This window comes from Cajanus cajan, chromosome 2, assembly GCF_000230855.2.
Source record: "Cajanus cajan strain Asha chromosome 2, NIPB_CcT2T_4, whole genome shotgun sequence".
NCBI classification, from domain to species: Eukaryota; Viridiplantae; Streptophyta; class Magnoliopsida; order Fabales; family Fabaceae; genus Cajanus; species Cajanus cajan.
The window spans coordinates 81,269,825-81,290,122 of NC_138518.1; the positions used below are offsets into that span (position 1 = coordinate 81,269,825).

Consider the following 20,298-nt stretch of genomic DNA (forward strand, 5'->3'; position numbering starts at 1 on the left):
ACACAAGTTGCTAATCAAGCAACCAACATCAATCAGTTATACACAACAAAATATACTACTACAAGGTAGCCTACAAAAAAATATCCATCTCCAAGCACCTCTGGTGGCCTCTAGCAGCTATTTCCAGTCTATCCCTGCCCTGCTCCTATACAACGTATGATCATCGCAATCCAAACCACATGGAAACATGCAAGGGTAAGCTAGAGACAATAAACAACTCATAATAATTTAATATGCAACATAAAAACTATACATCTAAACATCATTTCAACTTTAAACAACACAATCAACTAACAGCTTATTAGCTCAACTCATAATAATTTAATATGCAACATAAAAACTATACATCTAAACATCATTTCAACTTTAAACAACACAATCAACTAACAGCTTATTAGCTCAACTCATAATTTACAACTCAATCATCATAAAATAATATCTTTTCAACACATGGCATATAGCAACCTTATCAACTTAATTTCGACTAGCTTCAACAATATCATAGATTAACACAACTTGTGAACAAATAAGTAACTTATAACATAACAACACTATCATCATCCTCAATAAGGTCAACATACAACACAATTACAGATTAACAACACAACAACGTATGTACTACTCATATCAACAACAAATCAACTCATTAACAACTTATGCGTCGTCACGTATTTTGACTCAGAGATCTCCTACAACATGGTAAGTAGTCTAAGTGACTAGGTCCTACCAAACCGACAACACAACACATTTGGATATCAATCCACAACACGATAATGGTTTCTCAGACTTTGCCACTTAAACAAGGAAGTATAGTACTCGGTTAGGAACTAAGTTCCCGACTTCGTACTTTACTCAAATTGGCCACTTGTAATCGATATAGGTCGACCTGACCCCTATACCGTGGTCGCTTTATAATCGGTATAGCTCGACCTTGTCCCTATACCGTGGTTGCTTTATAATCGGTATAGCTCGACCTTGCCCATATACCTTGGTCGCTTTATAATCGGTATAGCTCGACCTTGCCCCTATACCGTGGTCGCTTTTTACACGTGTGCCTCGACCTTGCCCACACACGGGATCAACTAAGTTCTAGAGGAGAACAACACAACGACCACTCTAAGGGATAACTTCCCAAGGAGGGTTTTTCAACAAATTGGGCTCTCAGAGCACCACAACTATCTCAATCCACACAATGGGATGAACAACTTCGAAAACATCTTCCCTAGTCCTAGTGATCAACAACTTATCATCACAGCTTAATCAGCTTACAACTCAACAACACAACTTTACAGCAATAGGCATCTTAACAGCTTACAACAATAGGCATCTTAACAATTTTACAACAATAAGCAACTTAACAACTTTACAACAATAAGCAACTTAACAACTTTACATCAATAAACAACTATAGTCATCAATCTCAACTTTTAACAACTTTAAACAACATAGCAACTTTTCAACTCTATACTCAACATGCATCTCTTCATTTCACTTTCTACTCATCATACATCTCAATGTAATTATACTTCTTATTCAATTATACAACTATACAACTTTAATAATTTTAACAACATGCAAACAACTTAATTAAACAATTATAGTCATTACAATATCAACTTAATGCAACTTAACAACTTTATAAACAACTTCAACAATATACAACATATTTAAAATTTATCTATCATGTCAACTTACACAATATAAATAGCATAAATCAACTTAAGCACCTGACAACTCAACTATTTCAACAAAAGAACATCATGCATAAAGCTTCCCTAACTCTCCTGAAATTAAACAACCTACATTCTAGCTTTCCTCACCTGAAGATTGGCTCAAAATAGCCAATAACTGAGAAGAAGTAGAATTTCCTTCCGAAGCTCAACCCGGAACTTCAATCCTCCCAAAGCAAGCTTGCTAAACCAGAGTCCTTCTCTCTAAAACTTTTCTCTAAAAACTTCCCTTTCTCCTCAACCACCAACCCCTATTTATAGAAGTTTCGGAGTGGGCAGAACGACCTGTTCCAAATCCGGAACGGCCCGTCCTACACTCTTTCACCAAGTACAAAATTTACATGCAGAACGTCCTGTTCTGAAATCAGAACGGCCCGTTCTGAGACTCATCCAAAACGGCTCATTCTCCATCCAGAACGGCCCGTACCCCCTCCGGAACGACCCATTTTGGGGTTTGGAACGACCCGTTCTCCCTCCAGAACGGCTCGTTCTCAACTACGTTTTACAAGTCAATTTAGTAGTTTGGAACGGCCCGTTCTGGACTACTAAATCACACATATTGGACTTTTTGAGCGCCTAAAACAACTTGCTACGTTACACTTTTAGCATTTATAACAAAGACAAAATAAGAGAGATATTGTCAAATTAGTAAAAATTAATACCTACAACTAATTTCTTAAAGTTAAAATATTTTTTTAATTGATATTATTTTACTTATTTTATATTTTGGTCTCTGTAGTTTAAAATAAATATTTTTAATTTTTATATTTATCTTTTTTAGTTTTTTTAATTACTATAATTTAAAAAATATTTTTATTCTTTGTATTTATAAATTTTTTCAAATCATTCTAGTTAACATTCATTAATGTGTAGTAAATGACATTAAGTTATCATATAAATCTACTAGTTTTGCTTTGTACGTGAAGAATCTCCAACTTATCAATTTATTTGATAATTTATTAGGTGTCCATGTACCTCATATCATTTTACTTGGATTAAAGCCATGAACTTTTTGAAATAACACAAAATTTTGAAAGATTTATTTAGAGCAATTTTAATAAAAATAAACTCAACATTAAACATATTAAATAAAATGTGACAAAAATACGAAGTGATAAATAACCTAATTTAAAATAATTTTAACAAAATTAATTTAACATAAAGCACACTTACTTAAAAAGATTAAAAAAAAATCTATCAAGAAACAACGTAATAAAAAGAAATAACAACAAAAACTAAAAAAATCTAAAAATTACTAAAGACTAAAAAAATGTTATCTTAAATTATCATCAATTAAAAAAGATTTAAAATAAATAAATATAAGATTAAAAAAATCTATTTTAAAATACATTGATTAAAAGATTAAAGTAAATAAAATTATAGGACTAAGGAGATATTTTAACATTTTTTAATTGTAAAATTAGTTTTTTATAATAAAAAATAGAGGAATAATCTTTTATTTTATTTTTTAAGAGATATTTTATTAATTAAAATTTAATAAAGATTAAAAAATTTAAAAAGAAATCCGTTAAATAGGACTTAAAACTACAAAATTTATAAAGTGTTTTTTTTTTTTTTTTAATGAATTGTATCTAATAAGGAGAATACGGATGAAAAAGTGTTGGCAGGATATATCATTTTCGTATTCTGATCGGAGGGAGAGAGGGTGTCGTGTATGGAGGATCAAAGCGGAGAAGCTGAAGGACAACAACAATCCTCACTCTCCTATTTTTCAATTTCAATTTAATAATAACAATAATTCTCTCCACCAATTATTATTATTATTATTAATTAATAATCATGGGTAAGGGCCCCTTCTCCTTCCGCCGCTCCGCCTCTCGCCGCCGCCCCAAGAAGGCCGCCGCCCCGCCCCCGCCCCCGTCTCCGCCGCAACCCGCCTACGCCGCCGGAATCGCCGCCTCGCCCGACGACAACCCTAACAACCGCCTCGTCGCAGCCGCGGGCGCCACCGCTTTAACCAAGCCCAAGAAAAAAACCGGTGGGGCCCGGTTGTGGATGCGGTTTGACCGGTCCGGCCGGTCGGAACTCGTCGAGTGGGAGAAAAACGCCATCATCCGCCACGCCGCGATTCCCGCTAGAGACTTGAGAATTCTGGGTCCCGTCTTCTCCCACTCCTCCAACATCCTCGGTAATCAAAATCGTATTTTTAATCTCAATTTTCGATTTCATCGTATGTTCGAAATTAGGGTTTCTCTGATTGCCCCATCATGTTGGTTCATGTGTTGCGTTTGTTTTGGATTGGATGCTTATGCTACGGGTCCATTGGGGCCCGGCAGTAATTTCGCTCGTGGTACTGTGACTATCTAGGCTAGAATCGAAAATGCTGAATTTTATGATGCTATTCTATTATGATGAAGAATGGAATTTAATGGTTTATTTTCTTCTTTTTTTGCAGCTAGGGAGAAAGCAATGGTGGTTAATTTGGAGTTTATAAAGGCCATAGTGACTGCTGAAGAAGTACTATTGCTTGATCCTCTCAGGCAGGAGGTTCTTCCCTTTGTTGAGCAGCTCAGGCAGCAGCTTCCTGTTAAAAGTCAACCTAAACTTGCTGGGGCATCCGAGGAGCGTGAAGGTGAAATGCAGGCTTCCAATGGCAGGCAGTGGTTGCCTGTGCCGGAGCTGGCCGAAGGCTTGCAGTCTGAGCTTCCATTTGAGTTTCAAGTTCTCGAGATCGCCTTGGAGGCTGTGTGTACTTATCTAGACTCGAGTGTGGCAGACCTTGAGAGAGGAGCTTACCCCGTGTTGGATGAATTGGCTAGGAACGTTAGCACCAAGAATCTTGAACATGTGAGGAGTTTGAAGAGCAATCTCACGCGGTTGCTCGCACGGGTGCAAAAGGTATGTTGCATGAGTACCTTGTGGGTCTTCCTCTGGTTGTTGCTATGACTAAGTCAATGTTAATAGTCATTTCCTTGCGTATAGATGACTGTGGAAGTTGGGAATTGCAGGATTAACCTTTGGGAAAAAGAGATGTACTAAATCTAATCTGCCAATGGGTTTAAAATTTTGCACAAGTGTGATTTCATTTTATTTAATAGTCCCATGACAGGTGTAAATTAATAAAAGTGCCAACAGAATTCTTTTATAGTTATTGTGCATTGAGATTGTTGAAAGAAGTAATATGTAATTGGACTGGATCCAATTATGCAGTCCTTGAATAAAGCATGAAAAGCTATTTTTCCTAGTTTGTGATGATGCATTCCATCATCTTTGAGATATTATACTTAGGAATTGTATGACCCCCTTTTACAGGTGCGAGATGAAATTGAACATCTATTAGATGACAATGAAGATATGGCACAACTATATTTGACAAGGAAGTGGTTGCAGAATCAACAATTCGAGGCTCATATGGGTGCCACAACCTCAAATAACCTTCTTAGTATCTCACATTCTGTTCGTCGACTTGGTTCCACCAGAAGTGAAAGTCTTGCGACCAGCCATTATGGGGAAGATAATGATGTGGAGGACTTGGAGATGTTGCTTGATGCATATTTCATGCAGTTAGATGGAACCCGTAACAAGATATTATCTGTAAGTGTTCTTGTGACAAGATTCTGGTCCACTTATGTTTCTATCAAATTTTGAAGATTGAAACTATCATTTTTCACTCTAATTCTATTATCTATCTAATTTATACCATGATCTTGTACTTTAGTCGATAAAATTCATATATTTCATTTGCGGACAAGAATCGCCCTCACAAACTTAGTTGTGATTTGTGATACTTTTCTGTTGTTTTGAGGATGGAGGGAATCGATTATTGCTAGTTTCAATGTGACACTACTGGGAGCTTGTCCTTGAGGATTCACAAGCTCCTATACTGGGAACTCGTAATTTTGTCCAAGTTTGTTGCAATTTTAGGAAATTTATTAATTTCTGTCTAGCTGATTTGAAAATAAGTGGTGGTGACATATTGCTGGTTTCCTTTTCTTGCTTAAAATAAAATGATAGCAAGAATACTGTTAATGTTTTGGGCAGGGCGACTTAGTCTTTGTTTCATGGACCAAGTTGTTGAGCTTTTGGGAGCAACATTCACGGTCTTGAAATGTCAGCTGAATTTGTTATTGTTTCTGGAATGCCAATTATATTGATAATTGACTGGTATCTTGAATGCTGTTACTATTTATTGTTCTTGAGAAGTGGTACCGGGTCTACACTCTTACTTCTTTATGGCTACTGATATGCAGGTTAGGGAGTATATTGACGACACTGAAGACTATGTCAACATCCAACTTGATAACCACCGAAATGAACTTATTCAGCTGCAGTTGACGTTGACTATTGCATCATTTGCTATTGCTATTGAAACTTTGATTGCTAGTGCATTTGGTATGAACATTCCTTGTAAATTATATTATATAAATGGAATATTTTGGCCCATAGTTTGGGTCACGTCCGGGATTTGTGTATTGCTTTTCTTGCTTATTTTAGCGTATGCAAGATGGAAAAAGTTGCTGGGATCATAAGTATACTTCATCATACGGTGTTGTGACAATTGCAACTTTCAATCTCTGCTGCGAATGATCTGAAGAACAGACAGAAACTGGTCACTGGAGAAGTGGCTTATGAACTATGAAGGGTGTATCTCAATTTCTTGCAATATACTTTATAGTTGATGTATAGGATGTTCCAACACTGCTTTTAGCATCATGTGCTTTATAGCTGATACTATTCACACCATTTTTCATTTGCCAACTTTATGGTGTAGTGGGCGTGCATGTGTTGTTGCCTTTTTTTTAGTCCATGTGTGATATGTTTGGCTTGATAACTTTATTTGTGCATGACAATTGCATGAGGAAAATGAATAGCCAACAACTCCGTACAAGAGGATTCACTTTGTAAGGAGACAAATGGACAAGTATCAAAAAATTGGGACCTTCTCAATTCTCACAAGAAAATGTTTGTAGAGTCGTTGTATCTGTATATGTCCCAATACCTGTATTACTCAGCATTATTTATTTATTCTTAGATTTTTTGTACCAATACAAGACATTACAGTAGTATCTATAATCTATATTAATATTTAAATATTTTAAAGAATTGGAAGTTTATATTGCATATTTGCATTGTGTTATATTTCGTTTTAAATATAATTTTCAATGATATATAAATTATTAATTTATTGAAGAATTCTTGTATAAATTGTTGAAAAGTTTTTGTTGAATAATTACTAATCACTGTATGAGTGTTTAAAATGCTGTAAAAAAAAGTTATTAGGACTTTTAGCTTATTAAACTTGCTATTCTAACATCTAACGTTGTTTCCTATTATAAAATCTTTAGCCCTTTATCTGGAACTAAATTTTCGGTTTTTGCAGTAGCTAAAACAGACAATATCGTACGTTTTTACACTCCTAAAACCCCGGACTTTTACATAAATATTTATCAACAATTTCATGGGTAATTATTTATAGATTTTAGGTACTAGATGGCTCTACTTAAACTCAAGAACACAATCTCCCTCTCAACTTTCAGGTGCAACAAATAACAACTAAAATCATGCTAAAACATATTTATATGCATAAGCATAACCAGGTAGCTCATCACAAATTTTGTGTAGCATAGGTATCAATAAGATGACCAAACAAAAGTTCTATAAGCACACAATAGAAAATAAATTTCGAAACCACCATATCTAATTTTTATAGTTAAAATAAAGAAAATATGTCAAGATAACAAGAGCTTAGTGCAATGAAAACAACCTCTCAACAAGATTCCAATCATGGCAAGTATTACAAATCCAACAAACAACCAATCTATATAAAATATCGTAGTTCCTCATATTCATGTTAATATTTAGAAAAAGAGATATAATCTCCCTTACACCTTAGGGCAAGTGATGAAGCTTTAAAGAGGAATCAATCTACGGTTTCAGCTGCTACCACAAGATATGCAATCTATTTTTTTTCTTTCTTTCTTAGTTTGACTTTTAAAGACAAACTTAGGTGAGACCTAAATCTAGTGGCAAATAAAGGTTTTAATACCTAATGAAAATTGTAGCATACTGAATGTTTTCATACGAAATTGTCACACAATTCATACACAAATTAATCTTATCTTATAATTAACTTCAATCCCTTTTCAATTCATTAGTCAAATAAAAATGTAAAGCTACACATGGATGCCCACACTATGGTCCATGATTAACCTTTATCCCAACACCAAGAGTCCTTGACTGCATTCCAAACCACCTCATGTGTTTGGCTGATGGGAAGTTGGGAACTGCTAACTACTTGTCCCAACTTCATACGTGGATTTGGCTGTCTAGAGACAACCCTTAATCTCTCTCCTCACTTTACACCTCACTCAATTCCACATTTTCACCACCAAATAATTAACCAACGCATTCTATTCTACTAAGTTTTTGTTTTTTCCCTGTGATTTTTAAATATATACAACAAATACTTCAATTTTCTTAAAAAAAGTTTGTGAATAAAAGTTTTGAAAGTAAGAATAAAAAAAGGCTAATGGAGAAGGATCATATACTAAATGGTTTTGCAATTTTAAATGATTATTGTTTGATCTTTATCACAAATAAACAAAAAATTATGACTATAATTTCACTGGGTTAAGTTATATGAGAATTCAGTCAATCTGCAAACATAAATATGAATCCAACGTTAATTCCTTTTTATTAGTGTAAAATACGATTGTTTTCAAAAACACCTCAATTCAATTCATAGTAAAGTTACTCTAATGATTCATTTCTCCACTAAACAACATATTGCAATTTGCAATGTATATGAGCAAAGCAAACAAAAATCACATCAAATAAAGGACACAAATATTAATGATTATTTATTGTTTTCTTCAATCTACTCCGTCTCGTATTACCTGTACTTTCTGTATTCAGTTTAAGAGATATAAATCTTCATGTGAAAATTGTCGCACATTCTGTAGGCAACTGTACAAAATCTGGCAAATCATATAAAAAAATAATTTGATAATTATTTATTGGTATATTAAAATGAGTTTAACTTCCGTATAATTTTTTTAAAAAATGTTATATACAAAGTCCATTAATATCATGATTAGCAAGAGAGTCCAACTCATTTGATTGACCGATAAAGATAAAATTTAGATAAATTTCTTAAATGTGGTTGATATTATTTTTTTATTAGAATTTGAGTTTTACTTTAATAATATACGTAAATGTAGAATTAATCACTTATACACTGTTAGTATAAAAAAAATTTACACTGGCAACCAATCATATCTTTTAATAATGTCATGTCAGTTGCTCATTTAATGAAATAAAAATAAAAAAATAATTTAAAAGATATGATAGAATGTCGGTGTAAAAAACTTTACACTGAGTGTATAAATGATTAACTCTTAAATGTATATTAATGAGACTTATATTAAATGCACTTGCATAATATTGAGATAAAATTCTAACTTTGATTAGAGAATAACATAAATGACATCTAAAAAATAATACTTAAGTTTTGTCCTATGTATAAAATGTTATGTGTGTTTAATAAATATTGAGATACAAAACAAAGAGAATAACACGAAACAAATATTTAGGTCTAGATAACTTTTTGTGTCTTTAAATTATTTATTGAATAATGAACATCACAAATAAAATAATGTTAAATCTATTATAATATTATTTTTAATATCTATAATTTTATAAAGACGATACTTTGATTTAGTGTACACAATTTATTAGACAATTTTATCTTTAAGACAACTTCTAAACTACTCTCTCCCACTATCTCTCTCACTAAATTTTATTTATATTTTTTTGCTTTTAGTAAACTTCTAATTATTCAATAATTATTGTAAATTCTAAATAGTAATTTTGATTTTTATGGACAAAAACAATCATGATATTTGGTATGAAATACTTATTGTAAAAATTAACAAACTTACTATATAAAATAATTTATTCTTAGATAATAGTGTAAAAATAATAGTGTGAGTGCATAAATTATGTTTTTCTTAAATTATATAATTTCAAATGAATATTATATCAATAAATAATTTATATATTGACAATGTAATATATATATATATATATTCTATATAACTGATTGAATGTGATATTATATTGAGAAAAAAATAATTTTATTTAATAAAGTATAATTATTTTTATAGTATAAATAACTTATAAATTTGTAATTTAATTAATTTTATCCAACAAAATGATTTTTTTTTTTATGAAAATCAATTAAACCTACCACAGAATTAATTTGTCTACCGTAATACTAAATCTAAAATCAACAGCGCATTTATTGTACAAAAGTACCGTACAACTTGATCTTAAATCACGCTGGCCTCTTAACCAAAACAGGTACTACTAACTACTAAGATTCGATAATAAAACAAACATTTTTCATTAATAACATTTATTTCTGCTTTTCTTCTTCTTCTTTACTACATATGACAATTGTTGAGTTGTTATAAAAATAAAATTAATAATTAAATATTGTATATAAGAATAAAAGTTATACTTTATTTTTTAAAATAAAGTATCGTACTAATGATATAATTAAAAAATATTGAAATCTATATTATATTTACATAATAATTAAGAATTTCATTAATCAAGTTTACATATATTGGTAACTATTTACAAATTCATTACTCATATTTTAATTAAATTTAATATGATTTATTATTTTATATTTGTTTGATAAACTGATAAAACTTAAATGAAATGATTTATTTACATATATTGGTAATTATTTACAAATTTATTATTTTATATTTGTTTAATTAAAACATTTATAATTTAACTAAAATTTATTTTAATTGAAACAGAGTTCAGAATGAAATGATTTATATTAAAATCCTTTTAAAATGTTATATAATTAAAAAAAATGATTACTTTATATTTTTGTACAAAAATGTATATTTTTATTTAAGGATACCATTCTTTTAATTACTAATAAGGATGAACTAAAATGAGTTTAAAACAATTCTGTGATAAAATAAAACAATATAATGACTAAACTTAAAATTAAAATTGGAGAAGAAAAAACTTAGGGGTATATGATTTTATAGGAAAAATTTTGTAAAAAAAAATCTTATAGATTTTAAAAGACTTCGAAATAATGTAATGACTTTTAAATTTTATTTTAAAATTTTTTGTAGAAATTAATGATTTTTAGGATTTTATTTTAAAAGATGTTTATAATTAAGATTTTGTAATATGATTTTAATGGATTTATATCATAATGTTTCAAAGAATTTACGAGTTCTCGAAGAGCGTTTTTGAAAGTTGGATATCTCATCATGCAAATATTGATGTGATGCTTTACGAGCCTAGTTATTGAAAATTATTCTTAAGTAATTGACTCTTAAAGTGGATAATTGAATTTCTTTTATGACCTTAGTCGATGTGGTATGTGGGTCAGGTCAATGCATACTGACTATAAGTGACTACAATATAGAAGTGAGGTCGAGTTATATTGATCACAAGTGACTAATGTTGGTCCATAAGTAGATTGGTCCATATGTAGATAAAGTTGAGTCATATGTATATAAAGTGACTAACCGAATAAAGTACAAGGTTGGAACTTAGTCTTTAACTGAGTACTAGAAGCTTAATTATACAAACTAATATCATGGTTGACTTATATCCAAATTATTCTACCCTTGACTAAAATACTAGACTTTCTAATTTAAGTGGTAAAATTCAAGAAATCATGTTATTATGGATTGGTATCCAAATTGGTTGTTGATTTAATAGGTGTAAAAAAATCATGTAGGTTTAATAGGGTCAAGTTACTTAATTTGCTCACCTTTGTTGTTAGAGATTTTCATAAGAGAATGTGTGACACATATAATTAAGGTGTTATGCATGTGATGTGTTGTTTATTGTGTTGTTCATACACTATGTGAAGTTGTTTGTTGAATGACATGGTCATGACTTGTGGTGTAAGTTAAAATAATTAAGTTGCTTATCTTTCAAAGTTGTTTGATGCCATGACGAGTCGTTGATGCTATGTTGCTAGATTGTTAGCCATGATGGGATTTTGTGGTGTGGTTTACGTGTTAATGTGGTTAGTATATTTGTCTTTATCCTCTTATACTTGTTTTTTGTTTATTCTTTTGAAAACTAGCTTACTATTACATGTTTTTTCTTAATTGGACTATAATAATCGTGTTTACATGAGAGTAGGACAAAGATAAGTTGGAGGCATTTGGAGAGTGAGAGTCATGTTGGATGGTAGTGTAGTTTGATGCTACTTCTGTAAAGTTGTTTGATCGACAGCCTAAGTTTATACATTATAACTTTTGGATTATTGTGTACACATATATACTTGTTTATTATTTCAATTGTTGATGCAAATATTTGCACATGCATGTATATATTATCATTTGTATATACATGAACGGTTTGTATATTAACCTAGGTAAGAACTTGTATTTTTTGCTACTCATAGTTGATTTTTTAAGTGTAGAGACTATGATAGATCGTTATAAAATGAGGAAAATTAAAAGTTGAGATGCTTGATATCTTGATTGATTGGATAATTTAATTTAAATTTCTTAAATTTCAAATACTTAATATATAAAAATATTTTTCATATATGATTAAAAATTTGATATTTTAATATTAAATTTTATTAAAAATAAATTGTCAAATTCTAATAATCTAAAAATTTAAACAACAAATAATATTAATTAATTTTTAAAAGCATTTTAAATATTTAATAATTAAAAAATAAATATTGATAAATTATATATCAATTTTGGACAGATAAAAAAAATAAAAAAGAAGAAAAACAAAGAAGAAGAGTATAAAAGAGAAAGAAAGGGAAGGGCATAAAAAGAGGAAAAAAATGAGAGATGATATAGTGAAAAGAAGAAAAAGAGGGAGGGAGAGAGAGAGAAAACAAAGCAAAAGAGAGAGAGATATAAGAGAAGAAATCTGGGAGGGGTGAGAAAGAGAAAGAAGTAAGAAATACAAGAATTATGATTTAAGAGAGAGCAAAAAGAAGAAAAAAGGAGAAATAAAAGAAATTTTTTTTATGTAAAATCTTTTTTTTATTTTATGAAATTGTTATATGAGTGAATTATATGTTAATTTTACTAAAAAAGTCTTACAAAATTTATTATTTAAAATAATTTACCAAAAATTTTATATTTTTAAATATCAACAATTTTTTTAAGTATAAAAAAACTTAATCGAATATTACCAGATTTTGATAAATTATTAAAAAAATTATAATTATTATAATTAAATATCACCATATATCTGTGTATTCTTAAAAAAAAACTCATATTATTTTAATTAAATATCATATGATTTTTTCTTAATCCAATAGGCTTCCTTAATTTTTTCTTACAACACAATTTCTTCTCCAACTAGTACTATATTTATGGCAAAACAAAAATAAATTTTTCGTATAAGTTCATTGTTAAAAACACAATCAATTATGTATAGTTGTTTTTTCCCCCAAAATTAATGTTCCAACTTTTTTTACAAAATAAACTAAATCTGGCATTGCCATTTATTAGAGAGAAAAAAACTCAATTAAAAAAAATCAAATGGACATTTTCATTCAGATAGGATTTAACGTCTTACCTCAAATTAATGCGATGAAATGAAATTTATAATTAAGTTAATGGACAAAAAGTAGCATGACATGAGACTAAGAAATTAAAATTATGAGCCGTGACACTTACATCCAAACTTTTAAGGCATGCTACATTGCTACCTGTTTCCACCACCACAATATGCCTTTATTTATTTTTTTTGGCTTACATAAACCCTTATAAGGAAATGAAAACATTGAAATTAAGCATGATCAAAAAATTCAGCTCCCCGTTTTGTTTTCACACGACAAATTTTAAGGATTGTTAGTTGTTTTTTTTTTTAATAGTAAAGATAAAAAAAATTAAAAAAATAGTTGCAACGAGGATTGAACTTAGGTCTTCATGCTTTTAACTACTCTAACATTTCTCCACTCAATCACTAGGCTAACCCTAATAGTCTAATTGTTAATTGATTTAGATAATGTAAAATTTCTAAACTAAATTAATTTATCAATTAAATTGATTGAATTAAATCAAATCAGATTCAAATCAAATAAATTTGAATTTAATTGATTTGGACCATAAATTTGCATTTTACTAATCAAATCATTCAAGAAGTGAATAAAATTTTAACCTTTATTATTTTATAATCTTATTTTATTATAAATTAATCACACATTAATACAACTTATTCAATATTTTATCATTGATGATCTCACTTATTGTATCTAGTGTCACATTAATATAAATAACAGTTTATTTTATCACACATTTAACGTTGTACGTTATACTATTTTACCTGGTACCCGTTATTTAATTATATTAGACTATTTTTATTTGAAACGTTAGATTATCATAATTTTATAACTTTAAAAATTGATTAGTTCCAACTGAACAAGTGCATTTTTAATAAAATTGATTTTGTTTGGATTTCATTTTTTTAAAATATGAACTGAATCAAACCAATAAAAAAAACTTCATTTTGACTTTATTTATTCAAAATTTGATCAAACTAGTTTATAAATTTGTTAAGTTTTATAATAATTATTTTAAAAATTATATTAATGATGAATTTTTATTAGTTGAGTGTGTAAAATTATTTATAGTAATATCTTTTTTTATGCTAACAATGCATTCAACTGATTAGTCATTCATTTTTAGATGAGATTTAGAAAGAGTTTAAAACCAACAATTTTAACCATAATATTTTAACATTATTTAGTATCTCTTGGGACCCATTGTATTTTTGGGTCAACTATGGTAAAGTGAATATTTAAATTTATATTTTCACTTTAATCTAATTACTGGAATCTTGGCATGTTATGGATTTATTTAAAAAAAGAAAAATATGGTGATTTTCCATGTGTGTAGACAAGTTGGACAGCGATATAAGAAGGAGTGTATTATTTTAAAGTTGATGGCATGGTAGATTTTGGAATAAGGAAACGTTATAGGGGTGAAAATGTTAAATAGCAAAAGTTTTAGGAACAGTATTTACTTATCATAGTTTTACAATTAAGCCCCATTCCCAGCTTCAACAACAAGACAGAAGAGAGAAGAAGAGAAAGAAAGAGAGGTTGTTGAAGAAACGAACCCTAAGAGAGAGAGAGAGAGAGAGAGAAAATATTTGCTTTCATTTCAAGCTCCTTTACCATTGCATTTCGGGATCTCGAATCTTCAATCTGCAAAGGTTTTTTTTCTTCTCTTCCTTTTGGTGTTGTATTAATTTTTTTTGTTTGCTTCCCAAAACGAATCTATCTTCGTTTTCATGCCCAATTCGTTCGATCAGCTTGAAATCATTGCGCTGTTGATGCCTCAGTGTCGCACATTGCGGCGTGTTTGGTTTTTCAAATGATAATTTCCGTTCCGTGTTGGTTTTTCTTCCTCTTGTTTTCTGAATGCGCGCGTGTGTATGTTTTGGGGCAGATTCTATGGGGAAGGTATAAAAGTGAAGTTTCTATTTTTGGTTTTTCCCTCATCTGGGTCCTGGAGAATAAAAGTATAAAACAGAAACTTTGACAATTGGGTGCTACGTTTTGTTTTTCTTATATTTTAATTTGTTATGATTAAGTTTATCTCTGTGGATTGGGTTTTCTTTCCCCCAGCTGTAGCTGACTATTTATGGAGTTTTGTTTCTGACAATTTATTTTTGAGGATGATGTTATTGAGTTTTCTGTTACATTGGTAGTGAACTGTTGCCTTTCCAGGCTTGTTAGATACATGTGTTTGGGTTTGATTTTTTAATTGAAGAAAATTAAGATGGTAATTTGTTCAGCAATATGGAAGTGATTTTAACTTGGAAATTGGTGAATAATACGTGTGATGAGAGTGGTATTGTGCTTGGTGTACTATTCATACGATTTGTGCATTGCTTATGATGAAATGGTATAGAACAACTGGGGTGTGATGCTCCCATTCTGTGTGGGATGGAAGGGTTGACAATGTTGATCAATTATCTGGAATAATATATATGTAAAGGAAACTTTGATATTGCTGGTGAGATGGCTGGAAAAATTTAAGAATTAAATTCGGGCAAATAAAATAAAGATAAATCTACAAAGCTGCCAACTTGTTGTGAACTTTTATCCGAGGAAATATGTTGTATCATGGAGACAAGGAGATCTAAGATATTTAGTTCTTAGGCTTGAGATTACTGCGATGCTTTATTTTTTCCAAAGCTGCCTTTGTTTCATGCGACTTCTTTGTTGTACTATATCAGTTTTACTTTTGGTTCTGTGAGTGTGAGTACATTTGCATATTCACCAGATTTCAATTTTTGGAACATTTTTCAAGGATGTCATCCGATTAACATGTATTTGTGGTTTATGCTTTATAATTGAGAACACATGCATGTCAGATCATAATTGTTGAATCATGGATATTATGTTTAAATTCTCATTAGATGATCCTTCCAAAATTTTCTATTGTAATGTTGTTTTGATCTTTTAATGTTGTATTTACATGGCCATTCTTTGGTAATTTATAAATTGACAGGTATTATTGATTCTGCTTCTATGGCAAATTCAAAGGGTTCATCGGGTGTGAGAAATTTTATGTATTCTGGAAAGCATGCTCTGCTTCCTCCTAAAAGCCCATTTCCTAGTGTTTCCCAAGCGTACAGTGATTATGTCCCAAATTCTGCTGTTGGTTTAAAGGCTGGTAACAGACCTAGAGAGGGAAACTCACACCACCAACGTACTTCATCTGAGAGCCTTGTTATAGAGGAGCAGCCTTCATGGCTTGATGATCTCCTTAATGAGCCAGAGACACCTATCCGAAGAGGTGGCCATAGGCGTTCATCAAGTGATTCTTTTGCATACATAGATGCGGTTAATGCATCTAACATCAATTATGCCGATCAGGATGAGTATAAATACAAAAATTTGATGTCTATTCCATCTTGGACATCTCAAGACTTTGACCACAGCAAAGATGCTCGTCATATACCTGTTTATCCAGAAATGAACTTAGCAAAACTGAAAAATAGGTCATGGGACTCCTTTTCAAATGTCATGACAAATCCAGTTGGTGTTCCCTCTGGAAAAGACACTGCTGCTTTTCAGGGTTCAGGATTGCCATGTACACCACATGAAGCAGATGGGGTTCCACAAACTGCAATTGAAAAGCATGATTCAGTAGAATCTGGTTTACAAGATGCAAAATCATTTTCTGAAAAAAAGGACAGCTCACATGGAAAGCCATCTGCCTCTGAAACTGATACAAAACGTGCTAAACAGTATGTAGCTATTTCTCTGGTTTCTGAATTTATGGCTATTACAGTAATTGCTTATTTTACGCCACTGATATATAACTTGGGGGCTTGAAGTTCTGAATGGTTTCTTGTCGCAAACCCATAGGGTTGTGTCATACCCTATTGTTGACCCTTTTAAACCTTTACCATATAGACTGGATATGATTTTAATATCTACATGTGTAGCATATGATGTCAAAATAATATATGTAGAGGGGAAAAAATATAACAAATATTGGTGGCACAAAGTATTATCTGTGTTACTAAAGCTGTTATGCTAATTCTAATTTAGAGAATGCAGTTAAACCATGTTTCTCACTGATGATGAATGTGACATTTTTTTTCTTTTTGGTTAATTTTTCTATTTCATATGCAATTTTTTTTTTTAAACCAATCAATTCATATATGGAAAGGGATAAAATTCTGAAACTTGTAATGCAGGCAATTTGCTCAACGTTCGCGAGTCCGGAAACTTCAATACATAGCTGAGCTGGAAAGAAATGTACAAGCTTTACAAGTAAGTTTCAGCACAAGGCAATGTTTTGCATGTTTGTAGAGTGTCTTTTTTTTTTTTTTTTTTTTTTTTGAAAATGCATGTATATTAGTTGAGGAAAGTTGAAAGTTCTGATTTGGTTTCTTTATATGACCACATAGGCAGAAGGTTCGGAAGTCTCAGCTGAGCTTGAGTTTCTTAACCAGCAGAATCTTATCCTGAATATGGAAAATAAAGCACTCAAGCAACGTTTAGAAAGTATAGCACAAGAGCAGCTTATCAAATATTGTAAGTTTCTATGATATGAGAATTAGCCATTTTCAAATCACTAAAGTTTTTTAGTTTTTACTTGGAAATGTCAATTTGGGTACTGCATATTTCAAGAAAGTTGCATATATTTGCTTAGATAGCTCAGCTGGTGAAATCCTTGTGAATCTATGATGCACTGTATTGTGTAGATTAATAGAAAAGAAACATGTTAGGTTTATTTAAGTTCAATTATATCATATAAGTGGCATAGAATTAGAAAGTTAATCAGGTTCTATCTTCTGTGTGCCTGAGCATGATTGCTAGAAGAATTACTGTAATGGGATTAAAAAAAGGGAGGTTTGATCTTTTAAGGGTTGTGTTCAAGTACAAAAATCATAACTGTAGCTCAACGACCTTCAAATTCCTGTGGTGAAAATATAGTTTCTTTGCTGAAAATAGAGAAATGAACTGGATTATAAAGTAGTTTCCGTGTCATTGGATATAGCTTTGGGCTTTGTGCATCTCATTTTATGTATACAAGGAAGTCCTTATTTAATTATATAAATTAAAATCACTTTATTATATTCTTTCAATAAATCAAATTAATATAAAAATAATACTTAATTGGATTTAAAATTTAAATAATATAATTATAAGAATAACATTTTAAAGACAATAGGATTTATTAGGAGTTTTTTTTTTACTCCATTGGATTTATTAGAAGTTAAAGTAAACTAGATTTTATTTGAATTTGAAGATAATAGTATAGTCATAGAAGGAATAATTAATACAATTTAATTTAAAATAAAATATGATTTAATTTAAATTTGAAAATAATATCATATCATATACATAATAACAATAATTTAAATTTGAAAATAATATTGTTGTGTAATGAAAGAAGATAAAATATAAAAAAGTGAGTTAATTGAGAGATTGAGTAACATCTTTCTAGTTTAGGAACAATTAGTTGGCAGTTAACAGTATTTAAAGAATGATTGATTGGTTAATCTTATCATAACTTAGTAACGAGTAAACGACATATTTAGTTTTTTTGTGCTACACCAAAATACTTTCCTGGAAATAGTTAATCTCTTCTAATTATGTGGCATTGTATGATTGATATTTTAAAAACTAACTACGCTGCCTCAGATTTGACAATAAGGTTTTCTCCTACTGGTTTTGCTGGTTTACCATATGTTTAAACCCACTTTAGAATCTAGATTGAAAACTAAAAATAAGTTTGTGTAAATTTTATTTTCGAAAAAAGAATTTTTTTTTATAAAAAAAAAGGTAATGTAGTCTTGATAACAACAAATTCATCTGCCTCAAGGCTCTGAAATTTTAAATAGTTTTTTTTTTTTTAATTATTTGTTGTCATTACTAAACTTTTACATGGTATGGCTCCTTGCCTGGGCATTCTATTCTTGTTGAAAACTATGCATACTTGATTTTGTGCCAATTTGATGTTTTTTTGGTTTTCTTATTCTTTGCATATTCGGCATTTTCTTATAGAATTGCTGTAATGCTGCATTATGTCTTTGTTTGTATGGAGAATAATTGTGGAACTGAAGATCTTTTCCTACTCCTATTGTATCTATTTAATAAAATTAGAATTAGGGACCTACACAAATATACAATCTGTTGTAGCTTTTTATATTGAAAGAATCTAGCAATATAGAATAGTGATGGAAGTTAAGAATTAATATTTGATTTCTAGCTCAGTTGGCTACCTAAGCAACTGTGTCTTGTGACCAGAGCCATGCCATCAAAAAATCATGATCCCTTGAGTTCACTTTAGGACCCACTAGTTCTTCTTCAAGCATTTTTAGATGTCACAGGAACATGTTTTGTACACTAAAAACTATGAAATGTGAAATTCAGTGGAGCAGGAAGTACTGGAAAGAGAGATTGGAAGATTACGTTCATTGTATCAGCAGCAACAACAGCAGCAGCAACACCCGCAACAGCAACCATCTGGTAGTCATAGACGCTCAAACAGCAGAGACCTCGAATCTCAGTTTGCAATCCTTTCTCTAAAACACAAGGACACCGATTCAGGGCAAGACCCTGCTCTCAGAATTTAGATTTGCAGTAGCTGTAGCCTTCATTCAACTGGTGTAGCCACACCCATCATAGTAGAATTGTTTCCTTCCCTTCCCATGCATGGGATTGTGCAGAGATTTCCAACATATATGCCCTCTCTCTGCCAGCTTTGCTGATTTCAGCCTTCTCTTAGTCTCTTCCCGTTTTCTATTTACTTATATTATTACCATTTAATGTGCACCTGGTGGTCATTGCCGAAATCTTATTCCATTTCAGTTGACCTACCAGAGGTGGTAACTCCAACATTTTCAGGCTTTCACCCCCCCCCCCCCCCCCCCACTGTATTTTCAGTGAATATGTAGCTGTATACCCTTGTGAATCTCCACTATTGTGGAATTTGGCCCAGTGCAAATAGAAAATATCTCAGGGCCATTTGAATGTGCCTTATTTGTATGGATAATGTTAAGCTAATGTTTGTAATGTGATTTTAATGAAGTTCATGTTTTCTCAACA

At 30.7% G+C, this 20,298-nt stretch overlaps 2 protein-coding genes across 3 annotated transcripts; both read left to right on the forward strand.

The window, feature by feature from the left end:
- Positions 1-3,342: 3,342 nt before the first annotated feature.
- Positions 3,343-6,812, forward strand: MGT6 (magnesium transporter 6). Of its 2 annotated transcripts, XR_014431851.1 has the most exons (5): positions 3,343-3,879; positions 4,147-4,589; positions 5,004-5,285; positions 5,733-5,855; positions 5,942-6,150. XR_014431851.1 is itself a non-coding variant. In XM_020365762.3 (4 exons), the coding sequence occupies exons 1-4, from the start codon at positions 3,531-3,533 to the stop codon at positions 6,218-6,220; spliced, it is 1,353 nt and encodes a 450-aa protein (XP_020221351.1). In that variant the 5' UTR covers positions 3,345-3,530; the 3' UTR covers positions 6,221-6,812. The 2 variants fall into 2 exon arrangements, 1 of the variants encoding a protein (XP_020221351.1); XM_020365762.3 differs by lacking the exon at positions 5,733-5,855 and having other exon boundaries at positions 3,345-3,879; positions 5,942-6,812.
- A 7,946-nt stretch (positions 6,813-14,758) lies between these two features.
- On the forward strand, positions 14,759-20,298 carry LOC109797162 (uncharacterized protein At4g06598). The gene is made up of 5 exons (XM_020357105.3): positions 14,759-14,936; positions 16,241-16,982; positions 17,439-17,514; positions 17,652-17,778; positions 19,624-20,298. The coding sequence occupies exons 2-5, from the start codon at positions 16,261-16,263 to the stop codon at positions 19,824-19,826; spliced, it is 1,128 nt and encodes a 375-aa protein (XP_020212694.1). The 5' UTR covers positions 14,759-14,936; positions 16,241-16,260; the 3' UTR covers positions 19,827-20,298.

Excerpts from the sequence above, each read along its gene's own strand:
- LOC109797162 (XM_020357105.3), top strand. The coding sequence starts at position 16,261 with ATGGCAAATTCAAAGGGTTCATCGGGTGTGAGAAATTTTATGTATTCT. Across the intron at positions 16,983-17,438 it reads GATACAAAACGTGCTAAACA|GCAATTTGCTCAACGTTCGC; the intron begins GTATGTAGCTAT and ends CTTGTAATGCAG. Across the intron at positions 17,779-19,623 it reads AGAGCAGCTTATCAAATATT|TGGAGCAGGAAGTACTGGAA; the intron begins GTAAGTTTCTAT and ends TGTGAAATTCAG.
- MGT6 (XM_020365762.3), top strand. The coding sequence starts at position 3,531 with ATGGGTAAGGGCCCCTTCTCCTTCCGCCGCTCCGCCTCTCGCCGCCGC. Across the intron at positions 4,590-5,003 it reads TGCTCGCACGGGTGCAAAAG|GTGCGAGATGAAATTGAACA; the intron begins GTATGTTGCATG and ends CCCCTTTTACAG. Across the intron at positions 5,286-5,941 it reads CCCGTAACAAGATATTATCT|GTTAGGGAGTATATTGACGA; the intron begins GTAAGTGTTCTT and ends ACTGATATGCAG.